Source organism: Hypanus sabinus, chromosome 6, assembly GCF_030144855.1.
Source record: "Hypanus sabinus isolate sHypSab1 chromosome 6, sHypSab1.hap1, whole genome shotgun sequence".
Lineage (NCBI taxonomy): Eukaryota > Metazoa > Chordata > Chondrichthyes > Myliobatiformes > Dasyatidae > Hypanus > Hypanus sabinus.
Window position 1 is genome coordinate 48,993,314 of NC_082711.1, and position 17,428 is coordinate 49,010,741.

Sequence of the window (17,428 nt, forward strand, 5' to 3'; positions counted from 1 at the left end):
GTCATTGGAAAAGCATCAGTCAACGATTGGAACAATTTTAAAGGATAAAGTGAGAAAGGCTGTGCCCCGATGAAAGCTACAATTATTACTAAGCAACGCAGTGGTTTAATTATTGGGTTTTGGGTTTTTGATCCTCCACATCAACCCGGCACGGTGGAGAGCGCATTCCATAGTGATCTGTCACTAGATCGAACTCGGGAACTTCCCGAGCCCGGTGCTGAAACATACGTTCTTAATTGTTTTATGTGCATAGAAAAGTAAAATATATACTACATACGAATGCAAATGTTTGACTAACTGACGCTAAATAATTCCGGATATACCTGTTCCAACTTACTTAGTAAGAGAACTTTGGATTTTTTTTGATCCCGATTCACGATAACCCACGCACATCCTCCGTATACTTTAAATCATCTCCGGATTACTTATAATACCTAATACAATGTAAATGCTATGCAAAATAGTTGTTATACTGCATTGTTTAGGGAATAATGACAAGAAAAAAAGTCAGTACATACACGAACAACAAGTGCTAGAAGAGCACTTCAGGGTTTTCGCGAGTCGCGGTTGGTTGAATTTGTGGATGCGGAATTCCCGGATAAGGAGTGCCAACTGTATATTATCCTGTATTGCATTGTACTGCTGTTGCCAAATTACCAAATTTCACAACACATGCCTGTCATAATAAACCTGATTTTGATTCTGAAATTCAGAATTTCTACTCTCTCCCCAGTCAACTCCACTCCCATTCCCAGACAACACCTTGCGAGATAATCTCCATCCCAGACCGCCCCAGCTTTCCCAGTCTGGAATTCTTGCATCATCCTCTGCTCTCAAACAAATCTCAGACTGAACCAGTGATGCTGCTGTTTTCAGATTCTCATTCATTCAAAGCCACTGTGCGACTATATCACCCAGGTGTGCTGAAAACTCTCAGCTGAGAATGGATTGGGGAAAAAGGGAATTCACCTGTTGATGCACAAACCCTGGGATCGATCTCCCAGTAGCATGAAGTTGAAGCATTGAAGCACGCAAATCATCAGAACAAGGGAGCTTGGGAGGTGAGAGGGTCAGAAGCATAGAACCATAGAAAATCTACAGCACAATACAGGCCCTTCGGCCCACAAAGTTGTACCAAACATGTTCCTACCTTACGAATTACTAGGCTTACCCATAGCCCTCTATTTTACTAAGCTCCATGGTACCTATCTAAAAGTCTCTTAAAAGACCATCATATCAGCCTCTACCTCTGTTGCCAGCAGCCCATTCCACACACACCACTCTCTGCGTAAAACACTTACCCCTGACATCTCCTCTGTAACTACTCCCCAGTACCTTAAACCTGTGCCCTCTTGTGGCAACCATTTCAGCCCTGGGAAAAAGCCTCTGACTCTCCACATGATCAAAGCCTCTCATCATCTTATACGCCCTTATCAGGTCACCTGTCAACCTCTGTTGCTCCAAGGAGAGAAGACCAAGTTCACTCAACCTATTCTCATAAGGCATGCTCCCCAATACAGGCAACATCCTTGTAAATCTCCTCTGCACCCTTTCTATGATTTCCACATCCTTCCTGCAGTTAGACAACCAGAACTGAGCACAGTACTCCAAGTGGGGTCTCACCAGGGTCCTATGTAGCTGCAACATTATCCCTCGGCTGCTAAATTCAATTCCACGATTGATGAAGGCCAATACACTGTACACCTTCTTAACCACAGAGTCAACCTGCGAACCTGCTTTGAGTGTCTATGGACTCAGACCCCGAGATCCCTCTGATCCTCCACACTGCCAAGAGTCTTACCATTAATACTATATTCTGCCATCATATTTGACCTACCAAACTGAACTACTTCACATTTATCTGGGATGAACTCCATCTGCCACTTCTCAGCCCAATTTTATATCCTGTACCCTACCATAACTTCCCTGTCTCATTGGAACGTACCTATGCAGAACTCCACACAAATATCCCCTGAACATTTGCCACATTTCTTCCACACTTTTCCCTGAGAACATCTGTTCCCAATTTAAGCTTCCAATGTCCTGCCTGATAGCCTCACAATTCCCCTTACTCCAATTAAACATTTTTCTAACTTGTCTGTTCCTATCTCTCTCCAATGCTATTTTATTGGAGATAGAACTATGATCACTATCTCCAAAAATGCTCTCCCACTGAGAGATCTGACACCTGACCAGGTTCATTTCCTAACACCAAATCAAGTACAGTCTCTCCTCTTATAGGCTTATCTACATATTGTGTCAAGAAACTTTCCTGAACACATCTAACAAACTCCATCCCATCTAAACCCCTCACTTGAGGGAGATGCCAATCAATATTTGGGAAATTAAAATCTCCCATCATGACAACTCTGTTATTATTACACCTTTCCAGGATCTGTTTTCCTATCTACTCCTCGATATCCCCGTTACTATTGGGTGGCCTATAAAAAAAACCACCCAGTAAAGTTATTGACCCCTTCCTGTTCCTAACTTCCACCCTCAGAGACTCCGTAGACAATCCATCCAAGGCATCCACCTTTTCTGCATTCATGACACTATCTCTGATCAACAGTGCCACGCCCCCACCTCTTTTGCCTCCCTCCCTGCCCTTCCTGGAACATCTAATACCCGGCACTTGAAGTAACCATTCCTGCCCCTGCACCATCAAGTCTCTGTAATGACCACCACATCATTGCTCCAAGTACTGATCCACGCTCTAAGCTCATCCGCTTTGTTCACAATAAAATCATTGAGGAACTTCAATAGCCCAGAAAGCTATTTGCAGGTAGTTAGACTATGAGACCATAAGATATAGGAGCAGAATTAGGCGATTTGGCCCATTGAATCTGGTGCGCCATTTCATCATGAGTGATCCATTTTTCCTCTCAGCTCAAATCTTCTGCCTTGTCTCCATATCACTTTATACCCTGATGAATCAAAAATCTATCAACCTCTGCTTAAATATCCATAAATACTTGGCCTCCACAGCTCCATGGCAAAGAACTCCACAGATTCACCACTAAAGGACATTCCACTATTATGAGGTTGTGTTCTCTTGTCTTAGGCTCTCCCACCATAGGAAACATTCCATCCACTCTATCAAGGCCTTTTACCATTCGATAGGTTTCAATGAGGTCTCCTCATTCTTCCGATTTCCAGTGAATGCTGGCCAGAGCCATCAGATGCTCTTCACATGACAAGCCATTCAATCTTGGAATCATTTTTGTGAATCTCCTTTGAACCCTCTCCAGTTTCAGCACATCCTTTATCAGATAAGCAGCCTAAACATGCTCACAATACTCTAAGTGAGATCTCACCACTGTTATATAAAGTCTCAACATTACTTTGCTTTTACATTCTAGCCCTCTTGAAATGAATGCTAACATTGTATTTGTCTTTGTCACCACAGACTCAACCTGCAAATTAACTTTTAGGGAATCTGGCACAAAGACTCCCAAGTCCCTTCACCCTATTTTTGCGTCCTCTCTCCATTTAGAAAGTAGTCAACTCTTTTATTTCTTCTACCAAAGTGCATGACCATACATGACCCAATGATGTATTCCATCTGCTATTTCATTGCCCATTCTCCAAATCTGACTGAGTCCTTCTGAGAACTCTCTACCTCCTCAAAACTACAGACCCCTTCACCTGTCATCAAATCAACTGCAAACTTTGCAACATTGTCATCAATACCATCATCCATATCATTGATATACAATGTAAAACTAATCAGCCCCATCACAAACCCTTGTGGAACACCACTGGTCACCGGGAGCCAGCTGGAAAAGGCTCCCTTAATTCCCACTTTTTGCCTCCTGCCAATTAGCACTGCTTTATCCTTGCCAGAATCTTTCCTGTAATGCCACAGGCTCATAGCTTGTTAAGCAGCTTCATGTGTGGCACCATGTCAAAGGCCTTCTGAAAGTCCAAGTACACAACATCAACCAATTCTTCTTTGTCTATTCTGCTTGTTATTTCTTCAAAGATCACTAACAGATTTGTCAGGCAAGATTTCCCCTAGAGGGAATCATAATGACTACGAGCTATTTTATCATGTGCCTCCAAGTACCAAGACCTCATCCTTAATAATTGATTCCAACATATCCCCAACAACTGCAGTCAAACTAACTGGCCTATCATTTCCTCTCTTCTGCCTCTCTCCCTTCTGAAGAGTGCAGTGACATTTGCAATTTTCCAGTCTTCTGCAACCATTCCAGAATCTAGTGATTCTTGAAAGATCATTACTAATGCCTCCACAATCTCTTCAGCCTCCTCTTTCAGAACCCGATAGAGTACACCATTTGGTCCAATTAACTTATCTACCTTCAGATCTTTCAGTTTCTCAAGAATCTTCTTTTTAGTTATGGTAACTTCACACACTTCACGTCCCCTGACACCTGGAACTTCCACCATACTGCTATTGTCTTCCACAGTGAAGACTGATGCAAAATACTTATTCAGTTTGTCACAATTTTGTTGTCCCCCATTACTACCTTTCCAGTGGTCCAACATTCACTCTCGCCTCACTTTATGTATTTGAAGAAATTTTTGGGATCCTCTTAATATTATTGGCTAGCTTACTTTCGTATTCTATTTGTACCCTCATAATGATATTTTTAGTTGCCTTCTGTTGGCTTTTAAAAACTTCACAATCCTCTAACTTGCTACTAATGTTTGCTCTATTATATGCCCTCTCTTAGGCTTATGTTGGCTTTGACTTCTCTTGTTTAACTTCTTCCTCTTTGGGTTGTATGTATCCTGTGCCTTCTTTCTTTTTTTTTATTAGTTTTTTTATACATTTTCTACATCGCTACAGATAAAAAAAACAGATTGAAATGAAGAGCATTAATACAGTGCAAAAATAAACATACAATAATAATATAATAAAAAAGAAGATAATTGAGAAAGCACCCAAATTGAAGACATGTAAAATTAGTATCCTCCCCAAGCCCCGCAACAAAAAAAAACTCCAGACCAATCACAACACAATATAGAGAATATAAATCAGGACATTCAAACCCCCAAAACTGTAAATACACTTAGCAACAGAAGACATTGATGCCTACTACCAAAAAAAAGGAGCTGAAAGCAAGGGACTGAAAAAAAAAACCTTAGTTAAGAGGAAAGTTATGAAAATACTCAATAAAAGGTCCCCAGACCTTATGGAACTTTGTATCCGAATTAAGAACTAAATAATGAATTTTTTCAAGGTCTAAGCAGGACATAATGTTGTTAAGCCATTGAGCATGCGTGGGCGGGGCAACATCTCTCCATCTAAGGAGGATTAAACGTCTAGCCAGGAGAGAAGCAAAAGATAATATTCGACACTTAGTCGAACTCGGTCGTAAATCTGTCTCACCCCAGAAACCGAACAAAGCAATTGAAGGGTTAGGTTCTAGGTGGTGATTCAGAATATAAGATAACGTTGTGAAGACATCTTTCCAAAATTTCTCCAAGTGGGACAAAACCAGTACATATGAATAAGAGAGGCCTCGCCCCTTTTGCATTTATCACAAAGAGGACTAATATCAGGGTAAAATCGAGATAGTTTAGATTTAGACATATGGGCTCTATGAACAATCTTAAACTGTAAAAGGCAATGGCGAGCACAAAGAGAGGTTGAATTAACCGATTTGAGAATCGAGTCCCAAGTCTCATCAGATAAGGAGATATTTAAATCATGCTCCCAAGCCATTCTAATTTTATCCACAGGGGCACGCCGTAAAGATGCTAATTTATCACAAATAAATGATATTAAACCTTTACCTAGTGGATTAATAGAAAGAAATAAATCCATAACATTTTTTCAGGGAAGTTAGGAATTAAAGGATTAATAAAGTGTCTAATTTGGAGATATCTAAAAAAATTAGCATTGGGCAGATTGAACTTAGCAGAGAGCTGTTGAAAAGATGCGAAGCGATTGTCAATAAAAAGATCTTCAAAATGTCTAATGCCCTTTCTATACCAATCATGGAATGCTGAATCATACGTAGTGGGTAAAAAAAGGTGATTATGTAAGATAGGGCTAGAAAAGGAAAAACCATGAAAACCATAAAATTTCCTAAACTGAGCCCATATACGCAAAGTGTGTCTAACAAGAGGATTAGCTGTTAATCTGGACAGACTACTAGGGAGTGCAAAGCCAAGAAGTCCAGAGATAGATAAATCTTTAGTGGAACTCAACTCCATTGCCACCCAATTAGGGCATTTGGGTTGGCCATAGAAAAAAGACCAAAAGGTAGCACAACGTATATTGGCTGCCCAATAATATAAACGAAAGTTAGGTAAAGCCATGCCACCCTCTTTTTTAGATTTTTGGAGATAAACTTTATTAATTCTAGAGCACTTATTCTTCCACAGATATGACAAAATAATAGTCTAAGGAATCAAAAAAAGATTTAGGAATAAAAATTGGGATTGATTGAAATAAATATAAAAGTTTAGGGAGAACATACATTTTAACAACATTAATACGACCTACCAAAGACATAGATACAGGTGACCATTGTAACAGACTCTGTTTTGTAGTATATGAAAGATTGGCAAAATTTTCACGAAAGAGATCTTTAAACTTCCTTGTGACTGTAATCCCAAGATAAGTAAATTGATTATGAACTACTTTAAAAGGGAGATCACAAAATGTTAATTCTCGTGCTTCTTTATTAATTGGGAAAAGTTCGCTCTTATGTAAATTAAGTTTATAGCCAGAGAACTGGCTAAACTGATCAAGAAGTGAAAACATTGGAGGTAAGGATGTAGACGGATTTGAAAGAAAAAAGTAATAAGCCATCAGCATAAAGAGAAACTTTATGCTCAACACCCCCTCTCCAAATCCCGGTCAATTCAGGACAATTTCGAAATGCTATCGCCAAAGGTTCTATAGCCAAATCAAAGAGAAAGGGACTTAAAGGGCATCCCTGACGGGTGCCACGTTTGAGGTTAAATAACTGGGATTTCTGAAAATTAGTCAAAACAGAGGCAGTAGGACACAAATACAGCAATTTGATCCAAGAGATAAAACTTTGACCGAAGTCAAATTTTTCTAAAACTGCAAAAAGGTAGTTCCACTCTATATGATCAAATGCTTTCTCCGCATCGAGGGAAATAACACATTCAGGAATCCCAGTTGGACGTGAATATAAAATGTTAAATAAACGCCGAATGTTAAAAAAAAAGGAAGACGGTTTTTAATAAAACCAGTTTGATCATCAGAAATAAATAGAGGGAATAACAGTTTCTAATTTATAAGCCAAAGCTTTGGTCAAGATTTTAACATCAACATTAAGCAAAGAAATCGGCCTATATGAGGAACACCCTGTTGGGTCTTTACCCTCTTTTAGTAAAAGAATAATAGATGCCTCATTAAAAAAGGGTGGCAATTTACCGTAATTAAATGAGTCAGACAATACTGAGAATAACTGAGGAGAAAGAAGTGAAGAGAATGATTTATAAAATTCTACAGGGAACCCATCAGGTCCAGGAGATTTCCCTGAAGACAATGCAGAAATTGCAAAAGATATTTCTTCTGATGATATAGGCGTGTTAAGTTTGGCTTCCTGTGCCTTCTGAACTGCTTCTGAAAATTCTAGCCATTGCTTCTCTGCCATCATCCCTGCCAGTGTTCTTCTCCATGTAATATCAATACATCTGACTTTAGCTTCTCCTCAAATTTCATGGTGAATTTGTTTATATTATGATCACTATCCCCAAAGGGTTCTTTTACCTTAAGTTTTCCAATCAATTCTGGTTCATTGCACAATGAACCTGTAACAGAGTGCTCCTGTAACAGCTGGTGTCAGACACAACCTAGAGCTTTGTGAAACAGTTAGCAAATCTGACCCAGAACACAATGTTTCACATATTTGTCTCCCTATCAGATTTTGCCAACTTCTGCTGACTGCATTAGTATTAGTTGAAAGAGCAGAAACAACAGGTTATCATATAAAAATGTTATAACACAAAGCAAAAACATATAATGGTCTGGCACAGCAGGAGTATATTGCCACAATTAAAAATGGATGAATTTCAATTTTGCTTGCTCAGCTATATTAGTTCAACTCAAGTGAAGTTTTCAACCAGTTTGAGAGTAGATTTAAATGTATCCATTTGAACCATAGAACATTACAGCACAGAAACAGGCCTTTTAGCCCTTCTTGGCTGTGCCTAACCATTTTTCTGCCTAGTCCCACTGACCTGCACCTGGACCATATCCCTCCATACATCTCTCATCCGTGTACCTGTCCAAGTTTTTCATAAATGTTAAAATTGAGCCCGCATTTACCACTTCATCTGGCAGATCATTCCACACTCCTACCACTCTCCATGTGAAGAAGCCCCCCCCCCCCAATGTTCCCTTTAAACTTTTCCCCCTTCACCCTTAACCCATGTCATCTGGTTTTTTTCTCCCCTAACCTCAGTGGAAAAAGCCTGCTTGCATTCATTCTATCTATACCCATCATAATTTTATATACCTCTATCAAATCTCCCCTCATTTTTCTAGGCTCCAAGGAATAAAGTCCTAACCTATTCAACTTTTCTCTGTAACTCAGTTTCTCAAGTTTCGGCAATATCCTTGTAAACCTTTTCTGCACTCATTCAACCTTATTAATATCCTTCCTGTAATTCAGTGACCAAAACTGCACACAATACTCCAAACACGGCCTCACCAATGCCTTATACAACCTCACCATAACATTCCAACTCTTATACTCAATACTTTGATTTTTAAAGGCCAATGTACCAAAAGCTCTCTTTCTATCTGTGACGCCACTTTTAGGGAATTTTGCATCTGTATTCCCAGATCGCTCTGTTCTTCTGCACTCCTCAGGGCCCTACCATTTACCTTGTATGTTCTACTTTGGTTTTTCCTTCCAGACACACTTGTCTGTATTAAGCTCCATCTGCCATTTGAAAAGTATTTACAAAAGCAAATCTTAACTTTTACAATGCCTGGCAAATTCATTCAACTCTAATAACATTAGATAACATTTTTTTGAAAGAAATGAGGTCTTTAGGAAAAAAGTCATCCCGTATCCAGTTATGTATAATTTGACAATAGGAACATCAGCCTACCTCAAGTCATTTAGCTCGTAGAATACATTCCTGGCTTCATCCTTAATGTACACAGCTACATTTTGAGACTCCAGCATCTTCATTGTGAGCTGTTTAGGGAAGGCACGTACAAAGAGTGCATGCACTGTATCCATTGATGTGATTTCATTTGGCATTGCAAATTGTGTCATTTCATCTCCATACTGAAGATACAGTACACCTAGGAACGAAAATATAGAATTAAAGATACACAGAGAAAACTAAATTAACTTTAACCATGCAACACCAGTGGTATAAACATTATAAGCACCACAAGAAATAGGAGCAAAAGCGGACAACTCAGCCTATTAACCTTCTCCTGCAACATATTAAAAGCTAAAAAATATTGTGCTACCTATTATTCAACAAGGAGTCAGGAAATAATTGAACTTTGTCACCCAAAAAGAGGTCAAAATTCTATGCCTGATTTTACTTCTCTCATCAGGAATATATTTTCTAAATGCCCTCACATCAAGAAAGTAGTAAAATACAATTTGCCTAACTTTTGAGATCTGCCCAAATAGTTTAAGGATGTGAGGCAACAACAAATTAATACCATATGAGCATTTCAAGGGCCTCAGACAGCAGCAGGTTGTCATGCTTTTCAAAAAAGTTGACATTTATAACTGTGCTTGAGATACATTCTGCAAACACCAAGTTCTCAAGAACTTGAAGAAAGGAAATAAATCCTGAAATACTTTCTGGAACCAAGTCCGTTGTTTAAAAGGGCAAAATGTCGAAAGGGCAATGTTATGATAGTCATGGGGATTTAAATATGCAGGCTGATTGGGAAAATTTCCTTGGTACTGAATCCCAAGAAAGAGAATTTATAGGATGCCTACAAGATAGCTTTTTTGAGCAGCTTGTGGCTGATCCCAGTGGGAGAAAGACTATTCTTGAATGGGTGATGCGTAATGAACCAGATTTTTATTAGGGAGCTTCAGTTAAGGGAACCCAACCCAATATAATAGACTTCACCTTGCAACTTGCGAGGGAGGAGCTGAAGTCAGATATATCAGTATTCCAGTGGAGTAAAGGGAATTATAGAGGCATGAAAGAGGAGCTGACCAAAGTTGATGGAAGTGGGCACTAGCAGGGATAAAGGCAGAATAGCAATGGCTGAAGCTTCTGGAAACAACTCGAAGGTGCAGCACAGATACATCAGAATAGAGGCAGTGGTATTCTGATGTAACTGTAGCTGACAAAGTAAGTCATAAACAACATTAAAGCAAAAGAGAGGGCATGTAATAGAGCAAAAATTAGTGGGAAGATAGAGGATCAGGAAGGTTTTAAAAACAAATGGCAACTAAAAAAAAGCCATAAGGAGAAAAAAAATAATATGAAAGTAAGTTAGCCAATAATATCAAAGAGGATATCAATTTTTTTTCATATATACAGAGTAGAAGAGAGGTGAGATTAGATATCAGACCATTGGAAACTGATGCTGGAGAGGTAGTAATGGGGGCAAGGAAATATGGATGATCTAATTAAGTATTTTGCTTCATCTTCACTGTGGAAGACACTAATAATATGCCCTAAGCTCAAGAGTACTAGAGGGTAGAAGTGAATGTAATTGCTATTACTAGGAAGAAAGTGCTTGCGTGGAGGCATTGGTTATGATCATTCAAGAATCGACTAGGTTCAAACATGTCCCAGAGGACTGGAAAATTTCAAATGTAATGCCACTGTTCAGGAAGGGAGGGAGATGGAAGAAAAGAATTTATAGGCCAGTTAGCCTGGCCTCAGTGGGTTGGGAAGATATTGGAGTCAATTGTTAAGGATGAGGTCTCAGGGAACTTGGAGGCACATGATAAAATAGGTCAAAGTCAGCATGGTTTCCTTAAGGGAAAATCTTGCTTGACAAATCTGTTGAAATTCTTTGAGGAAATAACAGGCAGGATAGACAAAGGAAATATTGTAGATGTTACATACTTGGATTTTCAGAAGGCCTTTGACAAGCTGCTGCACATAAGGCTACTGAACAAGATAAGAGCCAATGGTATTACAGGAAAGATAGAGGATTACCTGAATGGCAGGAGGCAAAGAGTGGCTTGGCTGCTGGGTGGGTCATGGTATTCCACAGGGGTCAGTTCTGGGACCTCTTCTTTTTTGTGTTATAAGTCAATGATTTGGATGACCGAATATATGACTATACAAAAATAGGTAGAGGGTAAGGAAGTATTGAGGAAGCAGGGAGGCTGCAGAAGGACATAGACAGATTAGGAGAAGGGGCGAAGAAATGGAAAATGGAATATAGTGTCAGGAAGTGTATGGCCATGCAGTTTGGTAGAAGGAACAAAAGTGTGGACTATTGTCTAAACAGGCAGAAAATTCAAAGTCGGAGGTGAAATAGGACTTGGGAGTTCTCTTGCAGGATTCCCTAAAGGTTAACTTGCAGATTGAGTTGTGATGAGGAAGGCAAAATTGATAGCACTAGAACATAAAAGCAAGGATGTAATGCTGAGGCTTTATAAAGCATTGATCAGGCTACATTTGGAATATTGTGAACAGTCTTGAGCCCCTTATCTGAGAAATGTTGTACTGACATTAGAGAGGGTTCAGAGGAGGTTCACAAGAATGAATCTGGAAGTGAACTGATTGTCATATGAGGAGCGTTTGACAACTCTGTGCCCATACTCATAGGAATTTAGAATAATGAGTGGGGTAGCTCATTGAAAACAATTGAATGTTGGAAGACCTAGAGAGAGTGGATGTGGAGAGGATGTTTCCTACAAGGGTGGAGCATGGGACCTGAGGTCACAGACTCAGAATAGAGTTAACCATTTAGAAAAGAGATGAGAAGGAATGTCTTTCACCAAAAGGATAATGAATCTGCGGAATCCATTGTCACAGGCGGCTGTGAGGCCAGGACATAGAGTGTATTTAAGGCGGAGGTTGATTAGGTTCTTGATTACTCATGGTGTGAAAGATTACAGGGAGAAGGCATGAGAATGGGGATAAAAGGGAAAATGGATCAGCCACGATGAAATGTCAGAGCAGACTCGATGGGCTGAATGTTCTAATTCTACTACTATTTCTTATGCTCTTAACTCAGCTTCAATGTGAACTGCTTTTTCCTGGTCTTGTGGCATTGCATAATTTTCTCAGAAACTGGGTGTTATCCTTTACGATTGGTGCATCCACCTTCCTTGTATTTCATGATTCTGAAGCCTGGAAGAAGATAGTGCAAGCAAGCAACACAACCAATGGTGATATCCTCCAGACAGATTACAAAACAACTACTTCCACTTCTTTTACATCCTCTTTTTCTTTCGAATGTGTCTCTGCTGCCTTTGGAGCCTGTGATCTACATTTTGCTGGTGTGTTTTCGGGCAAATTGAATGACCTAGCACTCTGCTGCCTCGGAGGATGTATGATGGTTTGAACAAAGCACGGGCGTGAGCTCACGATAGAACTTATTTCTCGCCAATCTTGCCAATCGAAGCACCAAGGAAGACTGAAATCAATGAGGGAAGTGCAGAGAGCAAGCAGGTGCTCAGCACTGTCCACCACCCTCTCACTTGCTGCAGCCAGGGGAAGGTGCCAGCATTTGATGGTCTCTCTCCACCTCTTACTCAATACCATCAAAGGATTGTGCTGGAGCCCTGGGGCTTGGGCAAGGGTTAATCGATGCCATTTGTGGATTGGGCGCTGTAGCTCATCTTATGATGCCTAGACACTTCCGACTTTGTGTTTTTATATTCTGTGTTTTGTTGCTCATTTTTGCTGTTTACGAGATCTTTTTTCTTTGCAAGTTGCAAGGCAGGATTGATGTTTTTTCTTTGATTGGGTGCCATGGTTTTCTTTCTATCATGGCTGTGGGAAGATGAATCTCAGGGTTGTATACTGTATACATTCTTTGATAGTGAATGTACTTGTGAAGGTGCAAATGAAGGTACAGGATTCAATTCCTCCACAATGGTAATATTTTTAGTTTTATTAGCAACATTTTGTAATTCATGGTACCCTGCTTCACTATCAACAAGACTTTCTTCATCCCTGAAGAAGAGGCAGAGTTTATCGTCAAAACATTAGTTATAATCGACACCTGTACCCAGCTGGAAGCCCAAGAAGCGGTTATTCATTCAAGACCTCCAAAATAATTATTATCTGCAAGCTTGATAATCATTCCATATGCACTCAGATCTAAATTATTCACTTAAATAATGAATAACAGAGTATCCAGCACTAGCCCATGAGACACCCTACAAGTCACAGGCCGCCATTCAGAGAATCAACATTCAACCGTCACACTTTGCTTTCTGTCGACAAGATAATCCTGAATCCACCTTGCAGGTCAGTCTGCATGGAGGAACCTGTCAAAGACCTTACTGAAGTGTGGGTGGGAATAGAGGATTTGTGGAACAAGATCAAGATTTTTGTTGAGTTGCTTGTTGTGTATTTAATATTTCAGTAGTATTTGAGTAGTATTGTAAATACATTGTTTGATTAAGCATTCTTGTTCATTTAAATAATTCATTATGGGTTATATGGAAAATTAAGTGAATTAAATAGGTTATGATACTACCACAACATATGTATGTGTCTCACTTAAAGTAAAAAAAATGAAACACATACATTTATTCCTGGATTTGTGTTTCCTTTAAATTAGTTTTAATGTTTGGGAGTCACACAACATTACAGTGACAATAAGCAAGTTTTAAACAAGCCCAAGATAATTACCTACAAGCTGCAGGGCAGCGAGGCTTTTGAATTTTTAAAAAAAGTGCAACAAGAAACAAATAAAAAAAAGTTGCAACATGTGCTTCTTAAGAAAAGAAGACATTCAAGTTTTATAAAAGGGAAAAAAACAATAATAATAATAAATACAAAAGCAAGCATAAATGGCTAGCTACATTGGAAAGAGACAGGTTTGAACGTACAATGGGTAACTGGATTTTGTGTTCTGAGTGAACTGAGCAGGATATTAAAGCAAATGAAAAGTCAATGCCATTCTGCTGAGTGCATTGGATTTAAAGGAATACAGCTTGCTTAGAAGTTTGACTCCTCCAACCAAACCAGCTAAAATCAGTTTTGCTGTAATCATGAAACTAATACAGGAACATTTAGAACCAAAACCATTGTCGACTGCAGAACACTTTAAGTTTCATAAGTGGAATCAAAATGAAGGGGAGCCCACTTCCATATATATAGCTCAATTGCAGAAGTTGTCTGACCATTGTCAGTTCAGTAACAGGCTTAGTGGTGCTCTGAGAAACCACTTAGTTTGTAAAATCTTACAAGAAAGCATTCAAAATTACCCCTACCAGAAGCACAAAAGAGCATTTAAAAGAGCAGTTGAAATTGCTGTATCAATGGAAAATGCAGACAAAGGCGCAAGGGAGTCAGGAATGAACGTGAGCATAAACTAATTGCAAAGTTTAAACAGAAACTGGCCTGGCCGAACATATTGTTTTACCATTGTGGCAGGGGGTCAGATATACAAAACCAATTCAGATTTAAAGGCAAAACTTGCAGGAAGTGCAACAGAGCAGGACACATACAGAGAGAGCATGTCCAGCAGACAAAGATAAATGGACTGCACAGGGAAGAGTGAAAGATAAAAAGTCAAGTTTCAATTTCAACAAGAGCCCTAATCTGCGTGCTGTTGATCAAAAAATCTGATAATGATGAGAGTGAAACTGGACCAGGTTGCCTTGAGATTCATAGTGTGAAAATTAACAACAGACAAGCAATATGGTTTACATTAGAGATTAACAGCATTTTAATTAAAAAGGAACTGGACACTGGCTCGGCTGTTTCAGTCATTCCACAGAATGTGTTTGAACAGCATTTCAATAATACTAAACTAAAGCCCGCAGATATCCAAGTAAGAACTAATACAAGAGAAAAGATAACTCCTGTGGGAATGACGTTCATGACAGTGAAATACAACAACCAACAAGCCACCTTATACTTGTATGTGGTAAAACAGGGGACTTGAGTGGCTAAGACAACTACAACTTGATTGGAGATCCATCCACCATCTGTATGCCTTATCCACTGCCACAGCATTGTTCAGGGATGGCACTGGAAAACTCAAACAGATCGAGGGCAAAACAGTATCAAATGAAAATGCCATTCTCATGTTTTACAAAGCCCATCCAGTTCCTTATACCATCCATGATAAAGTAGCCAGTGAGCTAGATCACACAGAAGCTAAAGAATTTCTTTCCCAGGTTGAGCGGAGCCAATGGGCAATGCCAGTGGTCCCAGTAGCAAAGAAGAATGGGTCTGTCAGGACTTGTAGTGATTTTAAGGTCATCATCAACTCAGCACTGAAGGTAGACTGATACTCCCTGCCCAGGATAACAAACCTTTCTGGAAGGAAACACTTCAGCAAAGTGGACTTAGCTGAGGCCTACCGAGAGATGGAGATGGAAGAAGAGTCCAAAGTATTTCTTATCATAAACATGTACAAAAGGTTTTATCACTATAATAGGCTTATTTTTGGAGTAGCATCTGCACCTGCACTCTGGCAGAAAGCCATGGACCAGGAGCTGCAAGGCTGCCCAGGCACTCAGTGTTACCCAGATAACACTATTGTTACCTGGTTGCAATCCTACATATCAGGAAGAAATGGCAACAGACAAAGTTGTGTGAGGTGACTTTCCAAATTGTAAAGGAAATGGCGATGTCAGACTCTGTACTCACACACTATAACCAACCTTGCCATGCACTTTTCGAGTTGCCAACACCTCCAGAAGAAAGGTGTCCAGAGATGTCAGAACCACTTCCTGCAGTCTCAGAACGTAGTCCCACAACCACCGCAGGGGAGGCCCCAGAACCTGAGCTTGTTTCACAGCCACAAGTGTCACCTGCCAAGCAGAGTGATCACTCTCCCCACTGCTCAGCAAAGACGTTACCCACAGGAGTAAGAAATCCTCCACAGTGACGAAATCTTTAGGCCAGAATGGGACAATTTAAAATTTACTATGCTTTGGGTGTCTGTATGCAGTTGAATTATATAGTACACTGTGCATATAGTTGAGATGCATTCTGCATTGAGTTGGAGTTTATAGCTAAGCAGGGAGGAGTGTTGTGTATTCAGAGCGAGAAGGCTGCGAGTGAACGGCTGATTTTTCAGAGCAAAGGGAGTATTTTACTACTCGGGGTTAAAGAGAGGCGAGACTGCGCAGGCGCGTGACGTCAGCCAGTAGAGCGCGAAAGGTTTAAAAAGACCGTCGTATCCAGTGGGCAGCACTGGAGTGGGCAGCAGAGTGATAGGACTTTGGCTCAATGGGCTTAGGCGGTAACGGGATGAGGCGAGGTAAGTTTACGTGTGTTAATTGCGGAAAGGAGGTAGTATGTGTGTGAGGCCAGTTTTCTGTGCTCAGCGTCAGATGTGGGAGGTCCTGGAGTCTCCCAGCCTCCCAGAAGGCCATATCTGCACCAGGTGTGTCGAGCTGCAGGTTAGTGAGCTCCAGTTAAGGAACTGGAAATGCAGCTCGATGACCTTCGCCTAGTCAGGGAGAATGAGGAGGTAACAGAGAGGAATTTTAGGTAGGTGGTCACACTGGGGCCATGGGAGGGGGAAGGGGAAGACACAGGTACTGGAGAGTACCTCTGTGACTGTACCTCTTGACAATAAGTACTCCTGTTTGAGTACTGTTGGGGGGGGGGGGGGGGGCGAAACAGCCTACCTGGGGGAAGCAACAGTGGCTGTGCCTCTGGCACAGAGTCTGGCCCTGTGGCTCAGAAGGGTAGGGAAAGGAAGAAGAAGGCAGTAGTGATAGGGGACTCTATAGTTAGGGGGTCAGACAGGTGATTCTGTGGATGCAGGAAAGAAACTCAGATGGTAGTTTGCCTCCCAGGAGCTAGTGTCTGGGATGTTTCAGATCGCGTCCAAGATATCCTGCGGTGGGAGGGAGAACAGCCAGAGTTCATGGTATACATCGGTACCAATGACATAGATAGGAAAAGGGAAGAGGTCCTGAAAAAAAGACTACAGAGAGTTAGGAAGGAAGTTGAGAAGCAGGACTGCAAAGGTAGTAATCTCGGGATTACTGCCCGTGCCACGCGACAATGAGGATAGGAATAGAATGAGGTGGAGGATAAGTGTGTGGTTGAGGGATTGGAGCAGGGGACAGGGATTCAGGTTTCTGAATCATTGGGACCTCATTTGGGGCAGATGTGACCTGTACAAAAAGGATGGGTTGCACTTGAATCCCAGGAGGACCAATATCCTGGCAGGGAAGTTTGCTAAGGCTACAGGGGAGACTTTAAACTAGAATTATTGGGGAGTGGGAACTGAACTGAAGAGACTGGGGAAGAGGAGGTTGGCTCACAAATAGAGAAAGCTTGCAGACAGTGCGAGAGGGGTGGGTAGGCAGGTGAT

General features: G+C 40.6%; 1 protein-coding gene across 9 annotated transcripts in view; it reads right to left on the reverse strand.

Annotated features, from left to right (window-relative positions):
• LOC132395448 (sickle tail protein homolog) overlaps positions 1-17,428 on the reverse strand; it is a 640,240-nt gene that overhangs the window by 146,938 nt on the left and 475,874 nt on the right. For all 9 annotated transcript variants that reach the window (XM_059972075.1, XM_059972076.1, XM_059972078.1 and 6 more), the window contains one exon: positions 9,073-9,271. In XM_059972075.1, the coding sequence (XP_059828058.1) occupies positions 9,073-9,271 (199 nt within the window). The remainder of the gene's footprint in view (positions 1-9,072; positions 9,272-17,428) is intronic.